Source organism: Daphnia pulex, chromosome 5, assembly GCF_021134715.1.
Source record: "Daphnia pulex isolate KAP4 chromosome 5, ASM2113471v1".
Lineage (NCBI taxonomy): Eukaryota > Metazoa > Arthropoda > Branchiopoda > Diplostraca > Daphniidae > Daphnia > Daphnia pulex.
Window position 1 is genome coordinate 1,175,638 of NC_060021.1, and position 27,087 is coordinate 1,202,724.

A 27,087-nucleotide genomic window follows, 5' to 3' on the forward strand; every position below is an offset into this window, starting at 1 on the left:
CAGGTTATTTTGTAGCGCATCGTTGGAATTACGAAATCTGTACCAGAGCAGGGGTATGGAGAGAGTCTCTCCATTGCGTGAATTTGCTCCATTGGAATCATGCGAAACTAATCAGTAGGCCTAGTTGTTGTTGGTAGCCTAATATGTATCATTAACGGTAACAGTGGATTTACAGCAGTGTTACATCGACTTATTGGATATTAAGGACTCTACTTATGATTAAAATGTTTCGGGAGCGATGGAGAAGATTTCGGGACAATTGTGCCTGACCAGCCGGACGTATTCCTGCGTCGAATTCTTGTAGGCCGTTTCGTTGAAACTCAGTTTGTTCCAAATGTGGACGCCGACGACTTGATTGGTGATCCAACTTGGCGCCCCAGTTTCATTGGCCGGCCTTTGGTTGAAAAACGATTGCCAATTGCTCCAGTGGATGGGAGAAAACGTCGAGGTCGGCAGGGCACCAAACCCTCGGCAACTGACGTAATTAATCGCATTGAAATTCTCTTCTCCGCAATAGGTTTTCATGACCCGCATTAACAAATCAGGTCCGTTGTGCGTCCATGCATTTTTACTGCAACGCAGCAACAAATGAATTTTTGAATTTTTGAAAGGGTGTAACTGGGAAATGATCTAATTATTCTTTTTCTAAATGGATATACTTGTAATTGGAGGGGAAGTCGTTGACGGCCAGTTGCATAATGGGATGTCCGTAGTCGGCGTGAATGACACTGCTTCCGAATTCGCTGCCCGACTCGGCGGCCAAAAAGTTGCGGTAAAAAGTGACGGGCCGGACCAGGATGACATCTAGATCGAAGTAATAGCCGCCGTACTTGTTCAGGGTTAGGAAGCGCAGGCCGTCGCTCAGGTGGGAGACGTGGTAGGGCCCTGTCCGCCAGTCGGTGCAGTGGAACCATTTCTCCATCGACGTGCCGGCCATGTACTCGGCCAAATCGGCAACGATGAACTCAACATTTTTGTATTTCGATTTCAACTTTTCGAGCGTTTTGGCCAGCACTTTGTTTTTGTTTCTGATTTGCTTCTGATGGCCGTCTTCGTCCACCATGAAAAGGACGTTGACAGTCAGATTGGGATTGTGAAAAGCCAGCGACTCGACGGCGCAGGCCTGGCGGATGTTCAAACCGCCACTGTCGGACGTTTCGATGAAAAAGGCGTTTGGCCCGTCGCTCTTCAACCGGTTTAAATGACGAGGAGACGGACACGACGTGCAATTGGGTCGGCCGCAAATGTCTTCCGGTCGATGGGCAGACAAAAGGCAACAGGTCCTTCGATCGATCGGCTGATGGTCGGCATCAGATTTCGTCTGAATAGGCCTATTCAGTATTCGATGTTGCCGATGATGAACGAACCGGTCCGTCAGCCAGACGGACACGACTTTCCGGTTCAACGCAATAATCGAAAAGGCGCAGTAGATGAGGACACAGCCGATGACCAGCAGGTGACCCATCAGGCGGAAACGTCGGCACAAGGAACTCAGCGACGACATCCAAATTTTCCAGAAAATACAAACAACGGCTGATTCGGACAATGGCGACATGTAACGGTTCAACGCCAAAATTTCCAATCAAATACTATTGTCACTATAATATAAAGGGAATGAAATGCTGAAAGATCTACAGTCATCCGTGAAAGTTTCTTGAACAGGCAAATGGCTCTCTGCGTTTTAAGTTTAATTTGACGGAAGGGATACTACGGTGCCTACCGTACCCCCGATATTTTACGCCCTTTTCTCTTTTTCTTTATATTCCTCCCTTCCTTCACCTACGAAAGAAAAAGAGAAAAAGTTGCAAAATACTGGGGGTACGGTAGGCACCGTAGTATCCCTTCCGTCAAATTAAACTTAAAACATAGAGAGCCATTTGCCTTTTCAAGAGACTTTCACGGATGACTGTATATATGTATGGTGTTAAAAAAATTCAAGAACTCTACATCAAGTGCCCATAGACTGATATTGTGTAAATATTATATGTATATGTAACGCGCGCGGCATATAACCAGTCACGTTTGTTAATTTCTTGAGCAGGCAAATTGCTCTATGTGTTTTTATATTAAATTGACGGAAGGTATACTAAAAAGCACAAATGGAAAACCAAAATTTTGGTTTAAACTTCAGTTTTTTCCAACCCTTTATTTAACAGTGTTTTGTAAAACCCCAAAAGCGCAAACAGTATTTTATTAGCATTGATATTCTTACCTTTATTCAAGACCGAAGCCATCAGAATACTGTTAACTAATAATAATGTGAGTTGTAGCCCAATTCGATTCGATTCATGTACAGATTGCGTCATTGCACAGGTGTGGGGTGGAGTCAAAAGATCAGCTGGTTATAGTTCTTTATTATAACGTGTTGCTATGTAATTGGCTCAACAAATTTAATACCGTTTCTATTGGGAAAAGTAATAGCATGGGCTATGTGGGGGACATGCTGTATCAGAGAAATAGAAATAGTTTGCATTGCAATTTTTCAAGCGTGAATGATGATATCATGATTTCCACAGAATATCCAATGTGACCCTTTCCAGAAGTGGCAACTCAAATAACAGAGCAGATCACCTTTCTAAATATAATCTTGGTTTCTTTTTCAGATCACGTCGTAAAAACAACAGAATTATTGGCATTTTACTTCTTCTAAACATATTATTATATTGCTGCGCTTTACAAAAATTAAAAGTCACGTCAAAAAAATTTGCTGTTATACGCGTTCTGTTTATGCTTCTCGAATTTCTGGCAGAAATCATTATGCGTGATATTTTTGAAAAATAATTTTTTGGTCGAATAATCAACCTAGTCATAGTTGACTTGACAGCAGGCATTTAACAGCTTTTTAACTAATTATTCATTTTTCTCAATTTAATGAAAAAATATTTTCGTTATTGTCAATATATACGAGTGGAATGAATTGATTGCGAAAAAAATTTAAATTGAAGCGCTTCAAAAATGACCATCCTTTTTTATTCCGTTTATATAAATTCAATCAAGAAAAAAAGAATAGAAAAGACTTTACGTAATTGTACAGGCCATTGAAAAAGTATTTCGACCTTATTCGTGTGGCAGTCAATTTAAAATCAGTTGTAGAAAACCCACCCGAAAAAAAGAATAACAAGACGCTGATCGATACGGCGACGGCGGCGGCGATGACGGCAGCCAGGTGGATCGAAGCTGAGATAAAAGAGCGTAGGCGTCTGAGATAGACTTGAACCCCTGACCCCATGCAGGATGTAAAAAAATCAAATAATGAACAACAATTATTACCGGATAAAGCAAGTCTATATTTTGCTACATGACAAATGATTACTATATATTCTAGTGTAAGTTAAAATTAAGCGCCGAATTATTGTTGCTAATATATTAGGCCAATGTATGTCTACGATTTTTCATCGTTAGGCCTATTTCCAATTTAAGGGAATTAATCTTATCTTTTCATTGTCTTGTGTTTCACAGACTAAGTGAAATGAAAGACAATGGGGGCAGAGAAGTCGAATATTTTTTCTATGGTTCCATCCGATTTAGTCCAGACGCACTGGGTCTTGTTCCGATAAAAATCGTCGACGGCCGAGTGGGTGGCGAATTGATTGTTGGTTGGCCACCCGACGAAGTCTCGTAAATGACACGACCAGGGAACGGTATTCACATCCCAATAATAGATACTTGAGCAAAAAATAAAATAAATAATGTAGTTATATACAAGAAAATTGAATAGTCATTTTAGGGATTGATGTATATAAAATAAAAACCTGGGTTGGCCTATGGAATATCGCATCTTGACACCGGCTTTTTCCGGGCACAATCCTGTTAGGAAGATACTACTTTTAGGCATAGGTTCGAATGACGGGATCAAAGGAGTGGTCTGACTGGCAGCCAATAATGGGATAATTGCACTTCCGTGCATGAAATAGGGATTGGGATCGCCAACTGAGAAGTAATTGGGATAGTTCCTCCACGGATACTCTTCGAACGTCGTGTACATCCTGTTGGGGGTAAAGTCCGTCCAGTAGTCGTATATGTGGCCGTAGCCGAATACACTGTTGCTCGATTGATAGTTGGAGCGGACGAAATGAACAAGATTGTGCACGTTGACGTAGACGCCGTCGTCCACTTTGAAAACGAGGTCGACCTTGGCGCATTTCTGCCGAACCCAGTTGAGCACGGCGATGCTTTTCAGCGTCGAATTGCGGTACGAATCTTCCATTTCGATTTGGACGATGTCCCCGTGTCTCTGACTCTCTTCTTCGATTCGCTTTTGAATCGAATCGTCTTGAGTCATCTGACCGAGAAAGAAACCGAATCTGGCCATGCCCAGCAGATTTTTTTCCAGGACACTTTTGAGGTGAATCAGCCACGTTTCTCTGATGTCGTTTCGCTTTTTGAAATGTCCCGGACCCGATATAATCACTATGAAAACACTTGGGTTCGCCAAATTATTATTTGTTATTTCTGCTGCTGGACACGACGGAATGTTGATGGGATAGCGAAAGGAAAGAACGTCGTTGATGACTGGTCCAAATTCAGGTATCAAAGGTTTCGCATTTTTGATTGGCAACATCCCCAATCGAGCCACTGCGTATCGGGTGTAATTTTCTACTCCAGAATAAGGCGAATCGCGTAAAAAAGAATCCAGCACGTAGTTATTAAACATTTTGCGTTTTTCTTCGCACAATTCTAAGTTGGCAATTAGAGCGGTTTTGTCTCGAAGACTGCTCCCTTTTTCTTGTTCCAACATCAGGCTTTGGCTGTCCTTGAGAACTGTACAATTTTTCAATTCAGTGGTAAAGTTGCTTAGCAATTTTAAAACTTTGTTGTCGAGGTACACAATTCTTTCCTCCAAGTTTTTCTTTTGCTGTTCAAGTAATTCTTTTTTTATTGATATTTCAAGAACTTTCTGGTCAAGTTCTAAAGTTTGTTGTTCCAAGTTTTTCTTTTGCTGTTCATGTTCATGCTCTTTTGTTCCATGTTCCGAAATTGCATAAAGCAGCTCTTGATTTTTTGCTTTTTCTCTACGAAGAGCATTTTCCATATCAGCAAGAGTGTTAGTTACATTAGTTACATTCTGTACCAAAACTTCATGATTTTCTTTGCAATCGGAAAAGTTACTCAGTAATGTATCGACTTTGTTGTCGAGGTACACAATTCTTTCCTCCAAGTTTTTATTTTGCTGTTCAGTTAATTCTTTTTTTATTGATATTTCATTTACTTTCTTGTCGAGGTCTAAAGTTTTTTGTTCCAAGTTTTTCTTTTGCTGTTCAAGTAATTCTTTTTTTAATGATATTTCAAGAACTTTCTTGTCGAGGTCTAAAGTTTTTTGTTCCAAGTTTTTCTTTTGCTTTTCATGTTCATGCTCTTTTGTTCCATGTTCCGAAATTGCATAAAGCAGCTCTTGATTTTTTGCTTTTTCTCTACGAAGAGAATTTTCCATATCAGCAAGAGTGTTAGTTACATTAGTTACATTCTGTACCAAAACTTCATGATTTTCTTTGCAATCGGAAAAGTTACTCAGTAATGTTTCGACTTTGTTGTCGAGGTACACAATTCTTTCCTCCAAGTTTTTATTTTGCTGTTCAGTTAATTCTTTTTTTATTGATATTTCATTAACTTTCTTGTCCAGGTCTAAAGTTTTTTGTTCCAAGTTTTTCTTTTGCTGTTCATGTTCATGCTCTTTTGTTCCATGTTCCGAAATTGCATAAAGCAGCTCTTGATTTTTTGCTTTTTCTCTACGAAGAGCATTTTCCATATCAGCAAGAGTGTTAGTTACATTAGTTACATTCTGTACCAAAACTTCATGATTTTCTTTGCAATCGGAAAAGTTACTCAGTAATGTTTCGACTTTGTTGTCGAGGTACACAATTCTTTCCTCCAAGTTTTTATTTTGCTGTTCAGTTAATTCTTTTTTTATTGATATTTCATTAACTTTCTTGTCCAGGTCTAAAGTTTTTTGTTCCAAGTTTTTCTTTTGCTGTTCATGTTCATGCTCTTTTGTTCCATGTTCCGAAATTGCATAAAGCAGCTCTTGATTTTTTGCTTTTTCTCTACGAAGAGCATTTTCCATATCAGCAAGAGTGTTAGTTACATTAGTTACATTCTGTACCAAAACTTCATGATTTTCTTTGCAATCGGAAAAGTTACTCAGTAATGTTTCGAAATTGTTGTCGATGTCCTCCAAGTTTTTCTTTTGCTGTTCAAGTAATTTTTCTTTTAATGATATTTCAAGAACTTTCTTGTCGAGGTCTAAAGTTTTTTGTTCCAAGTTTTTCTTTTGCTGTCCAAGTAATTTTTCTTTTAATGATATTTCAAAAACTTTCTTGTCGAGGTCTAAAGTTTTTTGTTCCAAGTTTTTCTTTTGCTGTCCAAGTAATTTTTCTTTTAATGATATTTCAAGAACTTTCTTGTCGAGGTCTAAAGTTTTTTGTTCCAAGTTTTTCTTTTGCTGTCCAAGTAATTTTTCTTTTAATGATATTTCAAGAACTTTCTTGTCGAGGTCTAAAGTTTTTTGTTCCAAGTTTTTCTTTTGCTGTTGAAGTTCATGCTCTTTTGTTCCATGTTCCGAAATTGCATTAAGCAGCTCTTGATTTTTTGCTTTTTCTCTACGAAGAGCATTTTCCATTTCAGCAAGAGTGTTTTTGGCCGGGATCTGCTGTTTTAAGGCATCGATAGTTCTAACAAGTTGACCGATTCGTTTTTTCTCATTATTACATCCGAACCATGCATCGATAGTTGCAACAATTTGATCGATTGGTTTTTTCTTCTCATGAAACCCGGGCCAAACAATGCTGCTGGCCGACGGCAGTTGAACGAATATAGCAGTTAGGCATAATAACCAGACGAAAATGAATTTGCTAAGCATCATTTGTTTTTTATTGATAAATCTTTCTGAAATTATATTTAAAAAACAAAATTATACATTAAAGTGGGATTCTCTTTCGTATCACAGGCGATTGTTTGGCAATTTAATGGGTGGTGAAGCATAAATCCACATAAATCAGTGAAGAAAAATGTGGAAATAACGAGCTAAGCATAAACAGTGACGTGTGCTGTTTGTAAAACTTCGGCTATATCAATAACATTTTGTTTGGTTTTGAAAGGTTAAAACCTTCTATTTCGTTATAGTAGGCCTATTATGCGATTTTAGTGAGTTTTAACCTTTGATTAAATATTAATCCGTTTTTGCGGTTACTAATATTTTCACAAGTTATGAAAACTACAATTATCAAAGGTTTTAACTTGTGATAAACGAAGATTTATTGCACATCATGCATCACTGGAAAATAATAGAAGTATTAAGTAAGATGCCATTCGAATTTAGTATCGAGTCATATTCGGACTAACTACTAGTCCACTACTCCAACCGATTTTATATAAATTACGAAAATGTCAAATATAAATAAACTATGGACTCATATAAAAGGCAACCATATTTCACTCATTTCTTATTTGATAAGAAATGAAGAATAGATAAAAATAAATAAATTTTGAAAACCAAAATGTTAAATTACAAAATTCCTCTAAATGGAAAACTATAAAATTGAACCCCTTTTTAACAGTGTTTTGTAAAACAAAAAAAAAAAACACAAACAATATTTTATTAGCAATGAGATTCTTACCTTTCAAGACCGAAGCCATCAGAATACTGTTAACTAATAATAATGTGAGTTGTAGCCCAATTCGATTCGATTCATGTACAGATTGCGTTATTGCACAGGTGTGGGGGTGGAGTCAAAAGATCAGGTGGTAAAGTTCTTTATCGACGTGTTGCTCTGTAATTGACTCAACAAATGTAATACCATTTCTATTGGGAAAAGTAATTGGATATGTGGATCATAGTACTGCGTTGCAAATTTGCAAGCGTGCGATGATATCATGGTTTCCACAGAATATCCATGCGATCCTTAATTCCAGAAGTGGCAATTCCTCAAATATAACAGCAGATCACCTTCCTAAATATAATCTTGGTTTCTTTTTCAGATCACGTCGTAATAACAACAGCATTTGGCATTTTACCTCTTCTGAATTGCGCATGAACAAAAATAAAAAAATTAACGTCACGTCTGTAAAATTTTCTGTGAGCGTTCTATTTACGTCCGAGTTTACGTCTCGAATTTCTGGCGAAGAAATTTTTATGCGTGATATTTTTGAAAAATAATTTATAAGTCGAATAAGCAACCAAGTCATAGTCAACAGATATTTAATAGCTTTTAAAATAATAATATAAATCACCCCCCCCCACCCGAAAATAAAATAAGATGCTGATCGTGGCTGATTGATATTTTGGCGGCGGTGGCGACGGCAGCCAAGTGCATGGATTGCAGCTGATGAAAGAGCTATTACGACAACAAATTAAGAGTAGGGTGTGATGAGGTATACACGGAAGTGGGGTGGGGTAAGGAGTCTATGGCGTCGAAAGCGGTCGAAAGAAAAAAAGATAACCTCGGCGAACTTGATGGAGTCTGTGCCCTTCCGTTTTCAGATCGGCGGCGGCGGTGGAAACGGCCGGCGTCTCGGCACAAGAAGAGAGGGGAAGCGAGAGAAGAATGAAATGCCACCGAAATGCGTTACGTTCCCCCCCCCCCCCCCTATGTATTGCTATACTCCTCGTCTTTTATTCTTTCTTTCTTTATAGGATTTTGCATCGGCGTCTGCCTTTGGGTTATGCATAGCAGCAGCTGCGTGGCAGCAGCCAGATGATTTATATTGCCTTTGTTCAACCCAAAAGAAAAAGTCTGAAAATGTTGGCCCTACACACGCGCTCTGTGATTTGCGCGCAATAAATAACGTGCGCGTCTTCAATAAATATACTCGCAGTTTTCTAAAAATCTTAAAGTTTTAAAAATCATTCTTTTTTTTATTTCCTATCATAAGCTCACAGGCTTGCTCAGCTTATTTTTTAAATTTTGTAGCGCAGCGTTGAATTACGATAGGGCATCAGTTTGCAGCCGGTACCAGAGTCATTGAACCGCCTTTGAAGTTTGAACCGTTTTTGTGATACGTTTCCCCAGATAAGGTAGCCTATATCGCGAAGGTGTGTTCAGTTTTTTACCTATGTTAAGAAAACGTCCAACTAAATGCAATTATCGCAATTTCTCTCCTCACTCCGTTAGCTACAAGAATTATATACTACAAAGTAATAATCCCTTTGCGGTCCCGATTATTTATTGTGGGGTTTGGCTTATAATCATACAATGCAGTAGCAAGTAGGCTAGTGTGAAATTTTTAAAAAAGGAATCGCGTAACATTTAAATCATTTAAATAGTTAAGGTGGAGGTGAATGAATGGAAAATTTTTTGAAAATGTAAGGAACAGAAAAGCTGACTGTGGTTAACTCATACACCTTGTAGGCCGGTGAGAAAAAGATTTGTAGATGCGGGGGATTGAACGCTAGGCTTTTCGCATGTAAAGCGAACACTCTACCACTGAGTTACATCCCAGATATATGTTATGCTTTCTGTCCAGTGTAAATACTTTACAAAATTTGTTCCAGTACAAATATCAAATTTTTTTTCTTACTAATTTAAAAATTCTAATTTCTATCGATTTGTACAATGTAAACTTTGTGACTAGTTAATCGAAATAAGTTTGGAGTCCGTTGATTTCAGCGTAAATTCAGCTCTCATCTGACAGCTGCCTTTTATTTTCATCCGTTTTTAAAATCACGCTTAATGCTTAATACATAAATGTCATACGCGGTGCATTTATCTATGGTACATTTTTCCTCTTAAGCAAAGTTAGGAGCATTTGTATAATCTTAACTCAAGCTGTCTTATGGGGTTCAGGTCCTAAACGAGCCAGCGGCACAAGCGGGCAAAAGTTACCGTATACCTTATGTGACGTCAGGTTTATCTGATGTGGGGGAGTTCCCAACAAACTTGTGTAATAACTTGCGCTGCGTGATGGCGTAAATTACTAACATAAGAATTAAAATATAAAAGAAGATACTACTAAGACTTGTATTTACCGCATTATTACACTGATAAGAGAATGCTGGACAATCGATGATACGTCTGGTCAATACAGTTGAGGGAAGTGGAATTAAGGTGAAAGGAAGAGTCTGGTCAGTGAGAGAATTTCGGATAGGGTAGAATCGAGTAGTGCAGAGGAAGAACAGTTTAGACGGGACTGGCGGAACTGGCGTAATTGAACTGCCGGACTGAACTCAACTGACTCCGAACGTCACTGAACTTCTTTTTACTTGCTAGTTCTATTTATTACATTTTGAAATATTGAAGAATGGGGCGCATTTTTAGTAGCGTCAGCTTTTGGCCTTGGCTTTTTCATGAACAAAGGGGGATTTTTAGAAAGGCATAAGGTTTAAATTGTTCTGGAAGTTATGGGTCTAGTTTGTGTCGGTTACGCTTGGCCTTGACTCTTTTCAATAGCGAGGGTGACTTTAGAAAGTCAAGTGTCCCTTTTTACATGCTATGAGCCTGGCGGAATCCTTACACTTGTGACGTCATCATTTGTGGACAATTCAGGTCAGTGGACGTTTAAAGTCAATATTGGGCAGTAGTTGATGGAGGATGTATAGGATGATAAGGACTTAATGTGTAACAATATATCGTATGGCTACTATTAAGTATTTTTTTTTTTAAATTACATACTTTAAAAATAATGAATGGCTAAAACAAGTGCAATTACTAATTTGAAACAAATTGAATTCACCATGGCTGAATTCGGAGTGATGACGCCCGTTTCTGTAGATATCCAATCAAGGTAGTTCCGAATACGAGTGAACCCAGAAGGATGGCCATTTTCGCAACCCGTTGAAGAATAGAATGAGGCAACTCCAGTCTGTACGAAATTTCCGTCCGTTGTCATGTAACTCATAGGCCCTCCGTTGTCACTCTGTGGTAAATTTGTCGTTTATAAGGTTAAAATGATAGAACACGAACTCTATTCGAACTAAGATTTACATACCGGACAGATCCCTTTACCGCCAGTGCCACTGCTGCATATGGTATTAGCAGTAATTATACTACCTCCATAAACTGCGGAGCATTCCGCGTTGCTGATTACGGTGGAAGTTGTCTCCCTTAAAGTCGGACTTAAAGGCCCATTGATGTCGTCTAAATTATTTTTAAAAATTCATCGATCTTTAATTATGATATTTCAAATAAATTTAAATTTTATTATAGCTTACAGCCAGATGTTTTTCCCCATCCGGTAAGGAAAACTGTATCACCTTCGTGGCTGGGATCGTCAAAGGAAGGTAAGCAAATTGACTTTATCCCTGAGGTATATTTATATACGAAGGTCCTTAACAATATAGGGTGTGGGGTATAGGGGGTAGGGTATTAGTAGCTAGTAGTGAAATTCAGAGGGTTTAATGTCCATTTAGTTATCCTTTATACGTTTCTTCCCTGAATGACCAATCGTCACCAAATTTTGTACATAATTCTGTCAAAATTTGATACATGGCGTAACGGGGTTTTCATTTGTTTTTATTACTGTTTTAGAAATTTAATTTGCGTATTTGTTACCTAGCTGGTTGCCGAATCCTAGTTAGTGAATTCGCTGTTTTTGTGTAACCTTCCAACTTTCAGTGCATGCTAAGCAGTGTAAACAAAAAGAAAAAAAAGTTTGGATCTTCCCTTGCAAGACATGTTTTCTGCTATGGGAGTGGAGAGTATTTGTTATTTGATTTTGTTTTTATGTTCGATTTCGATTTCGGCCTTATTCTTCTTTTTACTTTGTATTTTCCCACTCTTATTTTTTTAACCCTTTTTGTTTTATTATTACCTCTTTTTGTTTACTTTTTTTTATCTTGATTTTAATAAATTTGGTTGTCCAAGTAAAATTTCTATGCCTCCTTTTTTAACAGTTAGTCATCAACCAAGAAGTTGAGGAACATTTTAAAAATGTTAGATTGTACTCATTTTGAAGCTCTGGGTCATCTCTCCCTTCTTCCTCTGTCCTCTCCTCGGTCATCAAGATCTTCTTGCGGTCGTGAAGAGTTACCACCGATCTTCCACTTCCATTTACTTCCGAGAGCTTATTAAGAGGAATTTTTCAAAAATTACAAACTTAGTTTTCCTTTCCGGCTTGATCGAGATTCGAACCCCGAACCATACCAACGGCAGCCCGGGTTGATAACCATTAGACCATCAATATTGTATTTCAGGAAAGGAAAAAAATGCTTATGTTGGTAGATCGCTATCTATTAGCCAAGACTCATGTAATGGAACATGTGACCGCATGATATAAATAATTGTATTGTTACTATAGTAATAAGTGTTACTTTAACTTAATCTAAACATGAAGTGCGACGTGGGGTGGCGGGGCGAAGCCTTCGTCACACCTAAGTCGCACCACTCATAATATTGACAGATTATTAGTCAATTAGTTAATAAGAATCAATAAATTTAAGAGAATAAAGGGAAACAGAATTTTCCAAACATAATAGTATGTATTAATCTACCATTTAACCTTGATTTTCTGTCTCTTTAACGTTTAAAAAAATTCCCGAAGGACATTACCGAAGGAATCTTGTATAAGCTGTAAACAAAAAGTTATGTTATGTAATATTTTTAACGGAAAATAATTTTTATTATTGATTAAATACCGTTGTAGGGGAGACTGGAGTAAAACGGGACACCTTTATGTCAAACCTAATGAAAGACATTTGTACACTCCTCAACATTAAACAGACACGTACCACTGCCTATCACCCGGCAACCGACGGGAATGTCGAACGGTTCAACCGAACCATGGGTGATATGCTAGGTCTAGCTAAAGATATCAACAAATTAGACGAGTATTTACCATTCGTAATTTACATCTACAACACGTCTGTTCATGCAAGTACGAACGAGACTCCCCATTATTTACTATTTGGTCAAGACCCAATAGAACCAGACGATATCTCGTCAAGCACCGCAAGAAAAAGGTGCATTGACGACCGTTCTGACGAATTTTTTAGCATCTGGCGAAACGCCATAGAGATCGCTCAAGAAACTTTCAGAAAATCTCAAAACTCACAAAAGAAATTTTATGACGTAGGAAAAAAGAATAAATCATTTGAGATAGGAGACAAAGTGTTACTCCTTGACATGAGACTTCGTTCCAAATTCTCTCCTAGATGGGACGTACCTTATGTCGTAACTAGAAAAATGGGTTCTCTAAATTATACAGTACGTCGTGAGACAGAAAATTTTGGTCTAGCTACCAGTGAATTAGTCGTACATGTTAACCGAATGAAACTTCTCCCTCCTAAAATCACACAATCAGAAATAAAAAATTACATAGATACCAACTTACAAGAATTAAATCGTGAAACTGTTATTCAATCCCCAGATAATTCATTCGCTTCACATCAACCAATCACCACTAATTCAAACACTGAAACCATTCCACAACAAGACTCTGTCGCACAAGAAACACAAAACCTAGAAACCACTAGCTCACAAGAGATTAATAGTGATTCAGATAAAGAAAATGAGGATCCAACCCCAAGATCTAAGAAAACTCGTTATAATCTTAGGAATTCAAGTAAACCCCCAGTCCGATACGGATTAAACGCGTAAAAAAACAAAAGGTTTTTCTTTATTTCAGGATGAATTTATTCGCTCTTCTTTTTCTCCTAACTTCGCTGTCCTTGCCGATCCCCACCCGAAGCATGGAAATCACAGCATGCGACTGCGAAAAACCCGTTTTTCATTGGAATCCTCGACGTAGGTGAGCCCACCTTCTGCAATCAGCCCCAATATGACGAAACCGTAGAAATCATATACGAGGTTATTAGCAAAAATGAGCCACCCTTAAGTAATATAGGTTATTTGTGTAGACAATGGTTACGAGAGAAAACCATTGTCGGTTACTTTTTTGGTGCTTTTGATACCACTTACTTGGATACCCCCCAATTAGTTACACGCGAAGAATGCATTAAAATGATTCAGTATAAGACTTGTGACGGCAACCAAATGTCAGTCTCGGGACATGCAAGTTCATTCAATTACCCTCCCAAGGGCGAAGGTTCTTGGATGACGACGCAAGTTCACAAAATATTGAATTGCGAAATCGAAGAATTCAATGTAACACAGGACTGCACTAATTGCCCGATCAAATCTCCCTTTGGTATTTTAAATCCGAATCCTCAGTCAAACAATGACACCTTACTACACAAAGGTCACTTAACTTTTTTATGGAACAAACCTAAGTCACGATCTTCTAATTGCAGCTACAAAATCATTCGACAAAGTAGAGCTTTACTATATGACGCAGAAAATCTAGAAATTCAACACATTAGAGACATTAAAAACCAACTCGAATTTATTATTAACGGTACACCAGAAAAAATTTGGAATTTTGAACACTCTTTTAAAGTCAAAGGAATTGAAGATAATTTTATCCGATATTCCCGCGCTCCAGTAGATAAAATAAATCACACCATTCCAACTCACTCCGAACAAGGAACCTTTTATAACTTTACCAGCACTTACATTGTAAACGATAGAACCAACCTTTGTTTAGGCAAACCCGAATCAGGAAACGAAATCCTGAGAGCAGTAAACTGCGACTCAGAAAATGCCGTTCAATTTCTATTTCTAGAAAAAAGACTCATTCCTAGATCAAATCAAGACTCTTGCGTTACAGTCAGAACATCCAACCTTAATATTATTTACAGAAATTGTCAACCACAACTAGCTAGAAATCAAAAATGGAACTAAAACAGCTCCACTGGACTCCTTTGGATTAATCCAGAAAAAACCAAAACGAATAACATCACTAAACATTGCTTATCTCTTAGCGTATTTTCCCACCACAACAGACCAAACAACGATGCGATTCCCAACCTTATTGATTGCAAAGACAGAAACGAACTGTTCTATCCACAATGGAAATTCATGGAAAAGAACACCTTCCAAGCCGATGCACCAGAAATTATTGATGAGGCAAGCCATCATCAATATACATCCGGTTCACTCATAGAAATTTCTAATCAATTAAACGACGAAATCCGAAACGTATACTGCGAATCTCTAAAGACTAAACAATTCTTAGCCATGACGACAGCACAATCTAGCCCCATGCTAGCAGGAATAATTTTAGGACTCCCGACTTGTCAACGCGTACAAGCCGACGGTCAAACAATGATCATACAACAATGCAAAAAGACAACCGTAAAAGTAGAAGCCCATAAAACCAAATGCGGCTTTGAACCCAAATTTAACGGTTGTACAATAGGAAAAGACGGATTCACTCGTACAAAATTCCGACCTTGCACTTGGAGCAACGGTCTTGTTAACCTTAACGGAAAAACGTTCGAATATGTAAACGAAAGCTGGACCCAATCAAACCCAATATCAAAATCTCTTCCATTGGCCTAAAAAGTCATTTTGAAGAAGAAGTTGATATCGAAGCCAAATATTTACATAATCTAGAAACTTCTTTCCACTCCAAAGAAAACGAGCAAATGAACATGATTGGTGAATTGATGGCCGTCATGCAGCATGACACAATCAACCCAATATCACCTATTCTTACTCATTTCGACGAACAAACACGATTCGATTGGTCCTGGACCAACTGGTTCTCAAATTTTACATCCTTTTTCACTATAATCCCTATTTTAATTATTTGTCTAGTTATCTACATATTTTGCTTAAGAAATAATAACACAGCAGACTCTTCCTCTTCCGAACACGTATATTACCATCAACCATTTCCATTTATCCCACCAACTCCAGAGTCAACGCCTGCTATACGCAGAACGACCTGGACAGTTCCACAAATTTTCTCAAACATCAGTCAAGCCCAACCCAGATCCTCACCTAGTTTTTCACCCCCTCCTCCACCCGTCTCCACCCCAAGCAGTAGACCTATCACTCCTAGCACTCCCAGCACTCCCAGTACCCCCAATGTACCAACCCTAAGATCAGTATTGCCAATATTTCCGGTACCAACCCCAATAGCCCCTCCCACCCCACCTATCATTTCAAAACAAAAAAGAAATCAAAACTTGATTAGTCCTGAACCGACTGGTTGCCAAATTCAACACCCCTCCTAATTACAACCCCTATTCCATCAACTATTTACATTTATCCCACAAACTTACACTCCTTTTAACCATTCCCCTTCTAGAAGTAGACACACCCACCACTTACTTCTATCCTTGTACGTCCGGCCTATAAGGACCTCTGCAGTATTTTCGCTAAATAGAAAGTGCCAACATTCAGGTATCAAAAAAAAAATCTATCTAAGCCATAATACCCTTCTCTCTAATTAATATTTAAAACCATTTATTTCCATTTAAAAAAAAAAAAATCTCGATTAAATTTTGCTATATGCCAAACCCCCCCCCCCCCCAAAAAAAAAGAGACAACACGCCCCCTTCTCAAAAATAAATCCGTTTAGAATTTTTCAACTGCAATGCCGTGAAGAGACGGTTTCGGTCGACCATGTTTCAACTGATTATGTAACTGCGACAAAAAATTGAATAGGTTAAAAAATATATTTTATACAAATCATAGACAATTAGTTTATAAAACTTACCTATAAAACGAATAAATATCACTACCTATGTGTATCCAAACGAAGTGGTAAGAATGTACCAACACTAAATTACTGGAAGATTTTTGTTTGGTTTCTCATTAGTTTGTGAAAACAATTTCCAATTACTGAAAAAGAAAGAAACGTAGACTGCAGACCTACAGAGTACAGCTCCCACTGTTGTGTTGTGTCTACTGTCTATTCAAATCAGACAGTTCAGACGGAGTATAACCGGGAGTTCCTAAATTGCGATTGTGCCAAAGCTCGAATGCGCGCGCACACTCTCAATAAATAACGTGCGCGTCTAATACACTCATTGGCGCGCAATTCAAAAATGCGCGATACAAAAAGGCTCGCAGTTTTCTTAAAATTGTAAATTTGATAAGTAATTCTTCTCTATAATAGCTCAGGCTTGCTCAGGTTATTTTGTAGCGCATCGTTGGAATTACGAAATCTGTACCAGAGCAGGGGTATGGAGAGAGTCTCTCCATTGCGTGAATTTGCTCCATTGGAATCATGCGAAACTAATCAGTAGGCCTAGTTGTTGTTGGTAGCCTAATATGTATCATTAACGGTAACAGTGGATTTACAGCAGTGTTACATCGACTTATTGGATATTAAGGACTCTACTTATGATTAAAATGTTTCGGGAGCGATGGAGAAGATTTCGGGACAATTGTGCCTGACCAGCCGGACGTATTCCTGCGTCGAATTCTTGTAGGCCGTTTCGTTGAAACTCAGTTTGTTCCAAATGTGGACGCCGACGACTTGATTGGTGATCCAACTTGGCGCCCCAGTTTCATTGGCCGGCCTTTGGTTGAAAAACGATTGCCAATTGCTCCAGTGGATGGGAGAAAACGTCGAGGTCGGCAGGGCACCAAACCCTCGGCAACTGACGTAATTAATCGCATTGAAATTCTCTTCTCCGCAATAGGTTTTCATGACCCGCATTAACAAATCAGGTCCGTTGTGCGTCCATGCATTTTTACTGCAACGCAGCAACAAATGAATTTTTGAATTTTTGAAAGGGTGTAACTGGGAAATGATCTAATTATTCTTTTTCTAAATGGATATACTTGTAATTGGAGGGGAAGTCGTTGACGGCCAGTTGCATAATGGGATGTCCGTAGTCGGCGTGAATGACACTGCTTCCGAATTCGCTGCCCGACTCGGCGGCCAAAAAGTTGCGGTAAAAAGTGACGGGCCGGACCAGGATGACATCTAGATCGAAGTAATAGCCGCCGTACTTGTTCAGGGTTAGGAAGCGCAGGCCGTCGCTCAGGTGGGAGACGTGGTAGGGCCCTGTCCGCCAGTCGGTGCAGTGGAACCATTTCTCCATCGACGTGCCGGCCATGTACTCGGCCAAATCGGCAACGATGAACTCAACATTTTTGTATTTCGATTTCAACTTTTCGAGCGTTTTGGCCAGCACTTTGTTTTTATTTCTGATTTGCTTCTGATGGCCGTCTTCGTCCACCATGAAAAGGACGTTGACAGTCAGATTGGGATTGTGAAAAGCCAGCGACTCGACGGCGCAGGCCTGGCGGATGTTCAAACCGCCACTGTCGGACGTTTCGATGAAAAAGGCGTTTGGCCCGTCGCTCTTCAACGGGTTTAAATGACGAGGAGACGGACACGACGTGCAATTGGGTCGCCCGCAAATGTCTTCCGGTCGATGGGCAGACAAAAGGCAACAGGTCCGTCGATCGATCGGCTGATGGTCGGCATCAGATTTCGTCTGAATAGGCCTATTCAGTATTCGATGTTGCCGATGATGAACGAACCGGTCCGTCAGCCAGACGGACACGACTTTCCGGTTCAACGCAATAATCGAACAGGCGCAGTAAATGAGGACACAGCCGATGACCAGCAGGTGACCCATCGGGCGGAAACGTCGGCACAAGGAACTCAGCGACGACATCCAAATTTTCCAGAAAATACAAACAACGGCCGATTCGGACAATGGTGACATGTAACGGTTCAACGCCAAAATTTCCAATCAAATACTATTGTCACTATAATATAAAGGGAATGAAATGCTGAAAGATCTACTATATATCTATGGTGTTAAAAAAACTCAAGAACTCTACATCAAGTGCCCATAGACTGATATTGTGAAAATATTATATGTATATGTAACGCGCGCGGCATATAACCAGTCGCGTTTGTTAATTTCTTGAGCAGGCAAATTGCTCTATGTGTTTTTATATTAAATTGACGGAAGGTATACTAAAAAGCACACCTTTCCCCTTTTTTAGATTTCTTTTGTGCTTTTCCATTCTCTTCTTCCCTCCCTTTTTTTCAACTTTTTCCACCAGAATGAACAAAATTAGAGGAACAGTGAGCTTTCTCAGCTATATACCTTCCGTCAATTTAAGATAAAAATATATAGAGCAATTCGCCTGCTCAAGAAATTAACAAGCGTGACTGTATATGATAAAACGTTTTTGTTGGTTGGGAATTAGGCCTATACGCTGATGGATGTGGTTTGTTGAATTTCAATTCGAATACGTGTTGGGGGTGGTGAAAATGGCTTGCTGAGAAATGCCCGCCTTGTCAACACAAATTAAAGGTTAGAAGTAGTTTGTTATATTCTACATTAATTTGCAAAAACATCTCTTCTATTTATTCAGAAATAAAAACATCCAAAAATAGAAGGTTTATAATATTGTACTTAAAGAAAAAGAAGAATCCAGGAATTACCTTTGAAAACCAAAGGCATTAGCTAACATGTAAATTCCTCTAAATGGAAAACCAAAATTTTGGTTTAAACTTCAGTTTTTTCCAACCCTTTATTTAACAGTGTTTTATAAAACCCCAAAAGCGAAAAACAGTATTTCATTAGCATTGATATTCTTACCTTTATTCAAGACCGAAGCCATCAGAATACTGTTAACTAATAATAATGTGAGTTGTAGCCCAATTCGATTCGATTCATGTACAGATTGCGTCATTGCACAGGTGTGGGGTGGAGTCAAAAGATCAGCTGGTTATAGTTCTTTATTATAACGTGTTGCTATGTAATTGGCTCAACAAATTTAATACCGTTTCTATTGGGAAAAGTAATAGCATGGGCTATGTGGGGGACATGCTGTATCAGAGAAATAGAAATAGTTTGCATTGCAATTTTTCAAGCGTGAATGATGATATCATGATTTCCACAGAATATCCAATGTGACCCTTTCCAGAAGTGGCAACTCAAATAACAGAGCAGATCACCTTTCTAAATATAATCTTGGTTTCTTTTTCAGATCACGTCGTAAAAACAACAGAATTATTGGCATTTTACTTCTTCTAAACATATTATTATATTGCTGCGCTTTACAAAAATTAAAAGTCACGTCAAAAAAATTTGCTGTTATACGCGTTCTGTTTATGCTTCTCGAATTTCTGGCAGAAATCATTATGCGTGATATTTTTGAAAAATAATTTTTTGGTCGAATAATCAACCAAGTCATAGTTGACTCGACAGCAGGCATTTAACAGCTTTTTAACTAATTATTCATTTTTCTCAATTTAATGAAAAAATATTTTCGTTATTGTCAATATATACGAGTGGAATGAATTGATTGCGAAAAAAATTTAAATTGAAGCGCTTCAAAAATGACCATCCTTTTTTATTCCGTTTATATAAATTCAATCAAGAAAAAAAGAATAGAAAAGACTTTACGTAATTGTACAGGCCATTGAAAAAGTATTTCGACCTTATTCGTGTGGCAGTCAATTTAAAATCAGTTGTAGAAAACCCACCCGAAAAAAAGAATAACAAGACGCTGATCGATACGGCGACGGCGGCGGCGATGACGGCAGTCAGGTGGATCGAAGCTGAGATAAAAGAGCGTAGGCGTCTGAGATAGACTTGAACCCCTGACCCCATGCAGGATGTAAAAAAATCAAATAATGAACAACAATTATTACCGGATAAAGCAAGTCTATATTTTACTACATGACAAATGATTACTATATATTCTAGTGTAAGTTGAAATTAAGCGCCGAATTGTTGTTGCTAATATATTAGGCCAATGTATGTCTACGATTTTTCATCGTTAGGCCTATTTCCAAAAGGGAATTAATCTTATCTTTTCATTGTCTTGTGTTTCACCAGAAATGAAAGACAATGGGGGCAGAGAAGTCAAATGTTTTGTGGGTTCCGTCCGATTCGGTGACGACGCACTGGGTCTTGTTCCGATAAAAATCGTCGACGGCCGAGTGGGTGGCGAATTTATTGTCGGTCGGCCACCCTACGAAGCCTCGTAAAGCACACGGCGACTGAACGGCATTGACATCCCAATAATAGACACTTGAGCAAAAAATAAATAATGTAGTTATATACAAGAAAATTGAATAGTCATTTTAGGGATTGATGTATATAAAATAAAAACCTGGGTTGGCCTGCGGAATCTCGCAGCTTGACACCAGCTTTTTCCCGGCACATTCCGGTGAGGAAGGTGCTAGGAATATGTTCGAACGAGATCCAAGGAGTTGTCTGACTGGCAGCCAATAACGGAATGACGACGCTTGCGTGCATGAAATAGGCCGGTCCAAAGAGGTAAATGGCATATTGACTCCACGGATACTCTTCGAACGTTATGTCCCGATAGCTGTTCATCCTTGATGGATATCGGGTAACGAAGCCGTAGCCGAACACACTGTTGTTCGATTGATAGTTGGACCGGACGAAATGAACGAGATTGTACACGTTGACGTAGACGTCGCCGTTCACTTGGAAAATGAGGTCGACCTTGGCGCAGTGTTGCCGCACCCAGTTGAGCACGGCGATGCCTTTCAGCGTCAAATTGCGATACGAATCTTTCATTTCGATTTGGACGATGTCCCCGTGTTTCTGACTCTCTTCTTCGATTCGCTTTTGAATCGAATCGTCTTGAGTCTGACCGAGAAAGAAACCGAATCTGGCCATGCCCAGCAGATTTTTTTCCAGGACACTTTTGAGGTGAATCAACCACGTTTCTCTGATGTCGTTTCGCTCTTTGAAATGTTCCGGAGCCGATATAATCGCTATGAAAACACTTGGGTTCGCCAAATTATTACTTGTTATTTCTGCTGCTGGACACGACGGAATGTTGATGGGATAGCGAAAAGAAAGAACGTCGTTGATGACTGGTCCAAATTCGGGTATCAAAGGTTTCGCATTTTTGATTGGCAACATCCCCAATCGAGCCACTGCGTATCGGGTGTAATTTTCTACTCCAGAATAAGGCGAATCGCGTAATAAAAAAGAATCCAGCACGTAGTTATTAAACATTTTGCGTTTTTCTTCGCACAATTCCAAGTTGGCAATTAGAGCGGTTTTGTCTCGAAGACTGCTCCCTTTTGCTTCTTCCAACATCAGGCTTTGGCTGTCCTTGAGGACTGTACAATTTTTCAATTCAGTGGTAAAGTTGCTTAGCAATTTTTCAACTTTGTTGTCGAGGTACACAATTCTTTCCTCCAAGTTTTTATTTTGCTGTTCAGTTAATTCTTTTTTTATTGATATTTCATTAACTTTCTTGTCGAGGTCTAAAGTTTTTTGTTCCAAGTTTTTCTTTTGCTGTTGAAGTTCATGCTCTTTTGTTCCATGTTCCGAAATTGCATTAAGCAGCTCTTGATTTTTTGCTTTTTCTCTACGAAGAGCATTTTCCATATCAGCAAGAGTGTTAGTTACATTAGTTACATTCTGTACCAAAACTTCATGATTTTCTTTGCAATCGGAAAAGTTACTCAGTAATGTTTCGACTTTGTTGTCGAGGTACACAATTCTTTCCTCCAAGTTTTTATTTTGCTGTTCAGTTAATTCTTTTTTTATTGATATTTCATTAACTTTCTTGTCGAGGTCTAAAGTTTTTTGTTCCGAGTTTTTATTTTGCTGTTGAAGTTCATGCTCTTTTGTTCCATGTTCCGAAATTGCATTAAGCAGCTCTTGATTTTTTGCTTTTTCTCTACGAAGAGCATTTTCCATATCAGCAAGAGTGTTAGTTACATTAGTTACATTCTCTACCGAAACTTCATGATTTTCTTTGCAATCGGAAAAGTTACTCAGTAATGTTTCGACTTTGTTGTCGAGGTACACAATTCTTTCCTCCAAGTTTTTATTTTGCTGTTCAGTTAATTCTTTTTTTATTGATATTTCATTAACTTTCTTGTCGAGGTCTAAAGTTTTTTGTTCCAAGTTTTTCTTTTGCTGTTCAAGTAATTCTTTTTTTAATGATATTTCAAGAACTTTCTTGTCGAGGTCTAAAGTTTTTTGTTCCAAGTTTTTATTTTGCTGTTGAAGTTCATGCTCTTTTGTTCCATGTTCCGAAATTGCATTAAGCAGCTCTTGATTTTTTGCTTTTTCTCTACGAAGAGCATTTTCCATATCAGCAAGAGTGTTAGTTACATTAGTTACATTCTGTACCAAAACTTCATGATTTTCTTTGCAATCGGAAAAGTTACTCAGTAATGTTTCGACTTTGTTGTCGAGGTACACAATTCTTTCCTCCAAGTTTTTATTTTGCTGTTCAGTTAATTCTTTTTTTATTGATATTTCATTAACTTTCTTGTCGAGGTCTAAAGTTTTTTGTTCCAAGTTTTTCTTTTGCTGTTCAAGTAATTCTTTTTTTAATGATATTTCAAGAACTTTCTTGTCGAGGTCTAAAGTTTTTTGTTCCAAGTTTTTATTTTGCTGTTGAAGTTCATGCTCTTTTGTTCCATGTTCCGAAATTGCATTAAGCAGCTCTTGATTTTTTGCTTTTTCTCTACGAAGAGCATTTTCCATATCAGCAAGAGTGTTAGTTACATTAGTTACATTCTGTACCAAAACTTCATGATTTTCTTTGCAATCGGAAAAGTTACTCAGTAATGTTTCGACTTTGTTGTCGAGGTACACAATTCTTTCCTCCAAGTTTTTATTTTGCTGTTCAGTTAATTCTTTTTTTATTGATATTTCATTAACTTTCTTGTCGAGGTCTAAAGTTTTTTGTTCCAAGTTTTTCTTTTGCTGTTCAAGTAATTCTTTTTTTAATGATATTTCAAGAACTTTCTTGTCGAGGTCTAAAGTTTTTTGTTCCAAGTTTTTATTTTGCTGTTGAAGTTCATGCTCTTTTGTTCCATGTTCCGAAATTGCATTAAGCAGCTCTTGATTTTTTGCTTTTTCTCTACGAAGAGCATTTTCCATATCAGCAAGAGTGTTAGTTACATTAGTTACATTCTGTACCAAAACTTCATGATTTTCTTTGCAATCGGAAAAGTTACTCAGTAATGTTTCGAAATTGTTGTCGATGTCCTCCAAGTTTTTCTTTTGCTGTTCAAGTAATTTTTCTTTTAATGATATTTCAAGAACTTTCTTGTCGAGGTCTAAAGTTTTTTGTTCCAAGTTTTTCTTTTGCTGTCCAAGTAATTTTTCTTTTAATGATATTTCAAGAACTTTCTTGTCGAGGTCTAAAGTTTTTTGTTCCAAGTTTTTCTTTTGCTGTCCAAGTAATTTTTCTTTTAATGATATTTCAAGAACTTTCTTGTCGAGGTCTAAAGTTTTTTGTTCCAAGTTTTTCTTTTGCTGTCCAAGTAATTTTTCTTTTAATGATATTTCAAGAACTTTCTTGTCGAGGTCTAAAGTTTTTTGTTCCAAGTTTTTCTTTTGCTGTCCAAGTAATTTTTCTTTTAATGATATTTCAAGAACTTTCTTGTCGAGGTCTAAAGTTTTTTGTTCCAAGTTTTTCTTTTGCTGTTGAAGTTCATGCTCTTTTGTTTCATGTTCCGAAATTGCATTAAGCAGCTCTTGATTTTTTGCTTTTTCTCTACGAAGAGCATTTTCCATATCAGCAAGAGTGTTAGTTACATTAGTTACATTCTGTACCAAAACTTCATGATTTTCTTTGCAATCGGAAAAGTTACTCAGTAATGTTTCGAAATTGTTGTCGATGTCCTCCAAGTTTTTCTTTTGCTGTTCAAGTAATTTTTCTTTTAATGATATTTCAAGAACTTTCTTGTCGAGGTCTAAAGTTTTTTGTTCCAAGTTTTTCTTTTCCTGTCCAAGTAATTTTTCTTTTAATGATATTTCAAGAACTTTCTTGTCGAGGTCTAAAGTTTTTTGTTCCAAGTTTTTCTTTTGTTGTCCAAGTAATTTTTCTTTTAATGATATTTCAAGAACTTTCTTGTCGAGGTCTAAAGTTTTTTGTTCCAAGTTTTTCTTTTGCTGTCCAAGTAATTTTTCTTTTAATGATATTTCAAGAACTTTCTTGTCGAGGTCTAAAGTTTTTTGTTCCAAGTTTTTCTTTTGCTGTTGAAGTTCATGCTCTTTTGTTTCATGTTCCGAAATTGCATTAAGCAGCTCTTGATTTTTAGCTTTTTCTCTACGAAGAGCATTTTCCATATCAGCAAGAGTGTTAGTTACATTAGTTACATTCTGTACCAAAACTTCATGATTTTCTTTGCAATCGGAAAAGTTACTCAGTAATGTTTCGAAATTGTTGTCGATGTCCTCCAAGTTTTTCTTTTGCTGTTCAAGTAATTTTTCTTTTAATGATATTTCAAGAACTTTCTTGTCGAGGTCTAAAGTTTTTTGTTCCAAGTTTTTCTTTTGCTGTCCAAGTAATTTTTCTTTTAATGATATTTCAAGAACTTTCTTGTCGAGGTCTAAAGTTTTTTGTTCCAAGTTTTTCTTTTGCTGTCCAAGTAATTTTTCTTTTAATGATATTTCAAGAACTTTCTTGTCGAGGTCTAAAGTTTTTTGTTCCAAGTTTTTCTTTTGCTGTTGAAGTTCATGCTCTTTTGTTTCATGTTCCGAAATTACATTAAGCAGCTCTTGATTTTTTGCTTTTTCTCTACGAAGAGCATTTTCCATATCAGCAAGAGTGTTTTTGGCCGGGATCTGCTGTTTTAAGGCATCGATACTTCTAACAAGTTGATCGATTCGTTTTTTCTCATTATTACATCCGAACCATGCATCGATAGTTGCAACAATTTTTTCGATTGGTTTTTTCTTCTCATGAAACTCGGGCCAAACAACGCTGCTGGCCGATGGCAGTTGAACGAATACAGCAGTTAGGCATAATAACCAGACGAAAATGAATTTGCTAAGCATCATTTGTTTTCTATTGATAAATCTTTCTGAAATTATATTTAAAAAACAAAATTATACATTAAAGTGGGATTCTCTTTCGTATCACAGACGATTGTTTGGCAATTTATTGGGTGGTGAAGCATAAATCCGCATAAATCAGTGAAGAAAATGTGGAAACGAGCTAAGTATAAACAGTGACGTGTGCTGACTGTAAAACTTCGGCTATATCAATAACATTTTGTTTGGTTTTGAAAGGTTAAAACCTTCTATTTTGTTATAGTATGCCTATTATGCGATTTTAGTGAGTTTTAACCTTTAATTAAATATTAATCCGTTTTTGCGGTTACTAATATTTTCACAAGTTATGAAAACTACAATTATCAAAGGTTTTAACTTGTGATAAACGAAGATTTATTGCACATCATGCATTACTGGAAAATAATAGAAGTATTAAGTAAGATGCCATTCGAATTTAGTATCGAGTCATATTCGGACTAACCACACCAAGCCACCATACTAGTCCACTACTCCAACCGATTTTATATAAATTACGAAAATGTCAAATATAAATAACTATGGACTCATATAAAAGGCAACCATATTTCACTCATTTCTTATTTGATAAGAAATGAAGAATAGATAAAACTAAATAAATTTGAAAACCAAAATGTTAAATTACTAAATTCCTCTCAATGGAAAACTATAAAATTGAACCCCTTTTTAACAGTGTTTTGTAAAACCAAAAAATCACAAACAGTATTTCATTAGCAATGAGATTCTTACCTTTCAAGACCGAAGCCATCAGAATACTGTTAACTAATAATAATGTGAGTTGTAGCCCAATTCGATTCGATTCGTGTACAGATTGCGTTATTGCACAGGTGTGGGGGTGGAGTCAAAAGATCAGGTGGTAAAGTTCTTTATCGACGTGTTGCTCTGTAATTGACTCAACAAATGTAATACCATTTCTACTGGGAAAAGTAATTGGATATGTGGATCATAGTACTGCGTTGCAAATTTGCAAGCGTGCGATGATATCATGGTTTCCACAGAATATCCATGCGATCCTTAATTCCAGAAGTGGCAATTCCTCAAATAGAACAGCAGATCACCTTCCTAAATATAATCTTGGTTTCTTTTTCAGATCACGTCGTAATAACAACAGCATTTGGCATTTTACCTCTTCTGAATTGCGCATGAACAAAAATAAAAAAATTAACGTCACGTCTGTAAAATTTTCTGTGAGCGTTCTATTTACGTCCGAGTTTACGTCTCGAATTTCTGGCGAAGAAATTTTTATGCGTTATATTTTTGAAAAATAATTTATAAGTCGAATAAGCAACCAAGTCATAGTCAACAGATATTTAATAGCTTTTAAAATAATAATATAAAATCACCCCCCCCTCCCACCCGAAAATAAAATAAGATGCTGATCGTGGCTGATTGATATTTTGGCGGCGGTGGCGACGGCAGCCAAGTGGATCGCAGCTGATGAAAGAGCTATTACGACAACAACTTAAGAGTAGGGTGTGATGAGGTATACACGGAAGTGGGGTGGG

At 37.6% G+C, this 27,087-nt stretch overlaps 5 protein-coding genes across 6 annotated transcripts; all 5 read right to left on the reverse strand.

The window, feature by feature from the left end:
• Window positions 1-130: 130 nt before the first annotated feature.
• Window positions 131-1,598, reverse strand: LOC124195087 (lactosylceramide 4-alpha-galactosyltransferase-like). Its single transcript, XM_046589575.1, has 2 exons — window positions 660-1,598; window positions 131-571 (listed from the first exon to the last, which is right to left on the reverse strand). The coding sequence occupies exons 1-2, from the start codon at window positions 1,553-1,555 to the stop codon at window positions 220-222; spliced, it is 1,248 nt and encodes a 415-aa protein (XP_046445531.1). The 5' UTR covers window positions 1,556-1,598; the 3' UTR covers window positions 131-219.
• Window positions 1,599-2,964: 1,366 nt separating this feature from the next.
• LOC124195083 (uncharacterized protein PFB0765w-like) lies at window positions 2,965-24,905 on the reverse strand. Of its 2 annotated transcripts, XM_046589570.1 has the most exons (3): window positions 24,839-24,905; window positions 3,753-6,616; window positions 3,276-3,665 (listed from the first exon to the last, which is right to left on the reverse strand). In XM_046589570.1, exons 2-3 carry the CDS (start codon window positions 6,614-6,616, stop codon window positions 3,461-3,463), a joined length of 3,069 nt encoding a protein of 1,022 aa, XP_046445526.1. In that variant the 5' UTR covers window positions 24,839-24,905; the 3' UTR covers window positions 3,276-3,460. The 2 variants fall into 2 exon arrangements, with proteins under 2 accessions (XP_046445525.1, XP_046445526.1); XM_046589569.1 differs by lacking the exon at window positions 24,839-24,905 and having other exon boundaries at window positions 2,965-3,665; window positions 3,753-6,956.
• On the reverse strand, window positions 10,606-15,665 carry LOC124193860 (chymotrypsin BI-like). Its single transcript, XM_046587846.1, has 4 exons — window positions 15,656-15,665; window positions 11,144-11,233; window positions 10,921-11,069; window positions 10,606-10,848 (listed from the first exon to the last, which is right to left on the reverse strand). The coding sequence occupies exons 1-4, from the start codon at window positions 15,663-15,665 to the stop codon at window positions 10,606-10,608; spliced, it is 492 nt and encodes a 163-aa protein (XP_046443802.1).
• LOC124195086 (lactosylceramide 4-alpha-galactosyltransferase-like) lies at window positions 17,035-18,508 on the reverse strand. The gene is made up of 2 exons (XM_046589574.1): window positions 17,568-18,508; window positions 17,035-17,479 (listed from the first exon to the last, which is right to left on the reverse strand). The coding sequence occupies exons 1-2, from the start codon at window positions 18,461-18,463 to the stop codon at window positions 17,128-17,130; spliced, it is 1,248 nt and encodes a 415-aa protein (XP_046445530.1). The 5' UTR covers window positions 18,464-18,508; the 3' UTR covers window positions 17,035-17,127.
• LOC124195081 (rootletin-like) lies at window positions 20,246-26,333 on the reverse strand. Its single transcript, XM_046589567.1, has 3 exons — window positions 26,312-26,333; window positions 20,874-25,575; window positions 20,246-20,791 (listed from the first exon to the last, which is right to left on the reverse strand). The coding sequence occupies exons 1-3, from the start codon at window positions 26,328-26,330 to the stop codon at window positions 20,590-20,592; spliced, it is 4,923 nt and encodes a 1,640-aa protein (XP_046445523.1). The 5' UTR covers window positions 26,331-26,333; the 3' UTR covers window positions 20,246-20,589.
• Window positions 26,334-27,087: the final 754 nt, after the last annotated feature.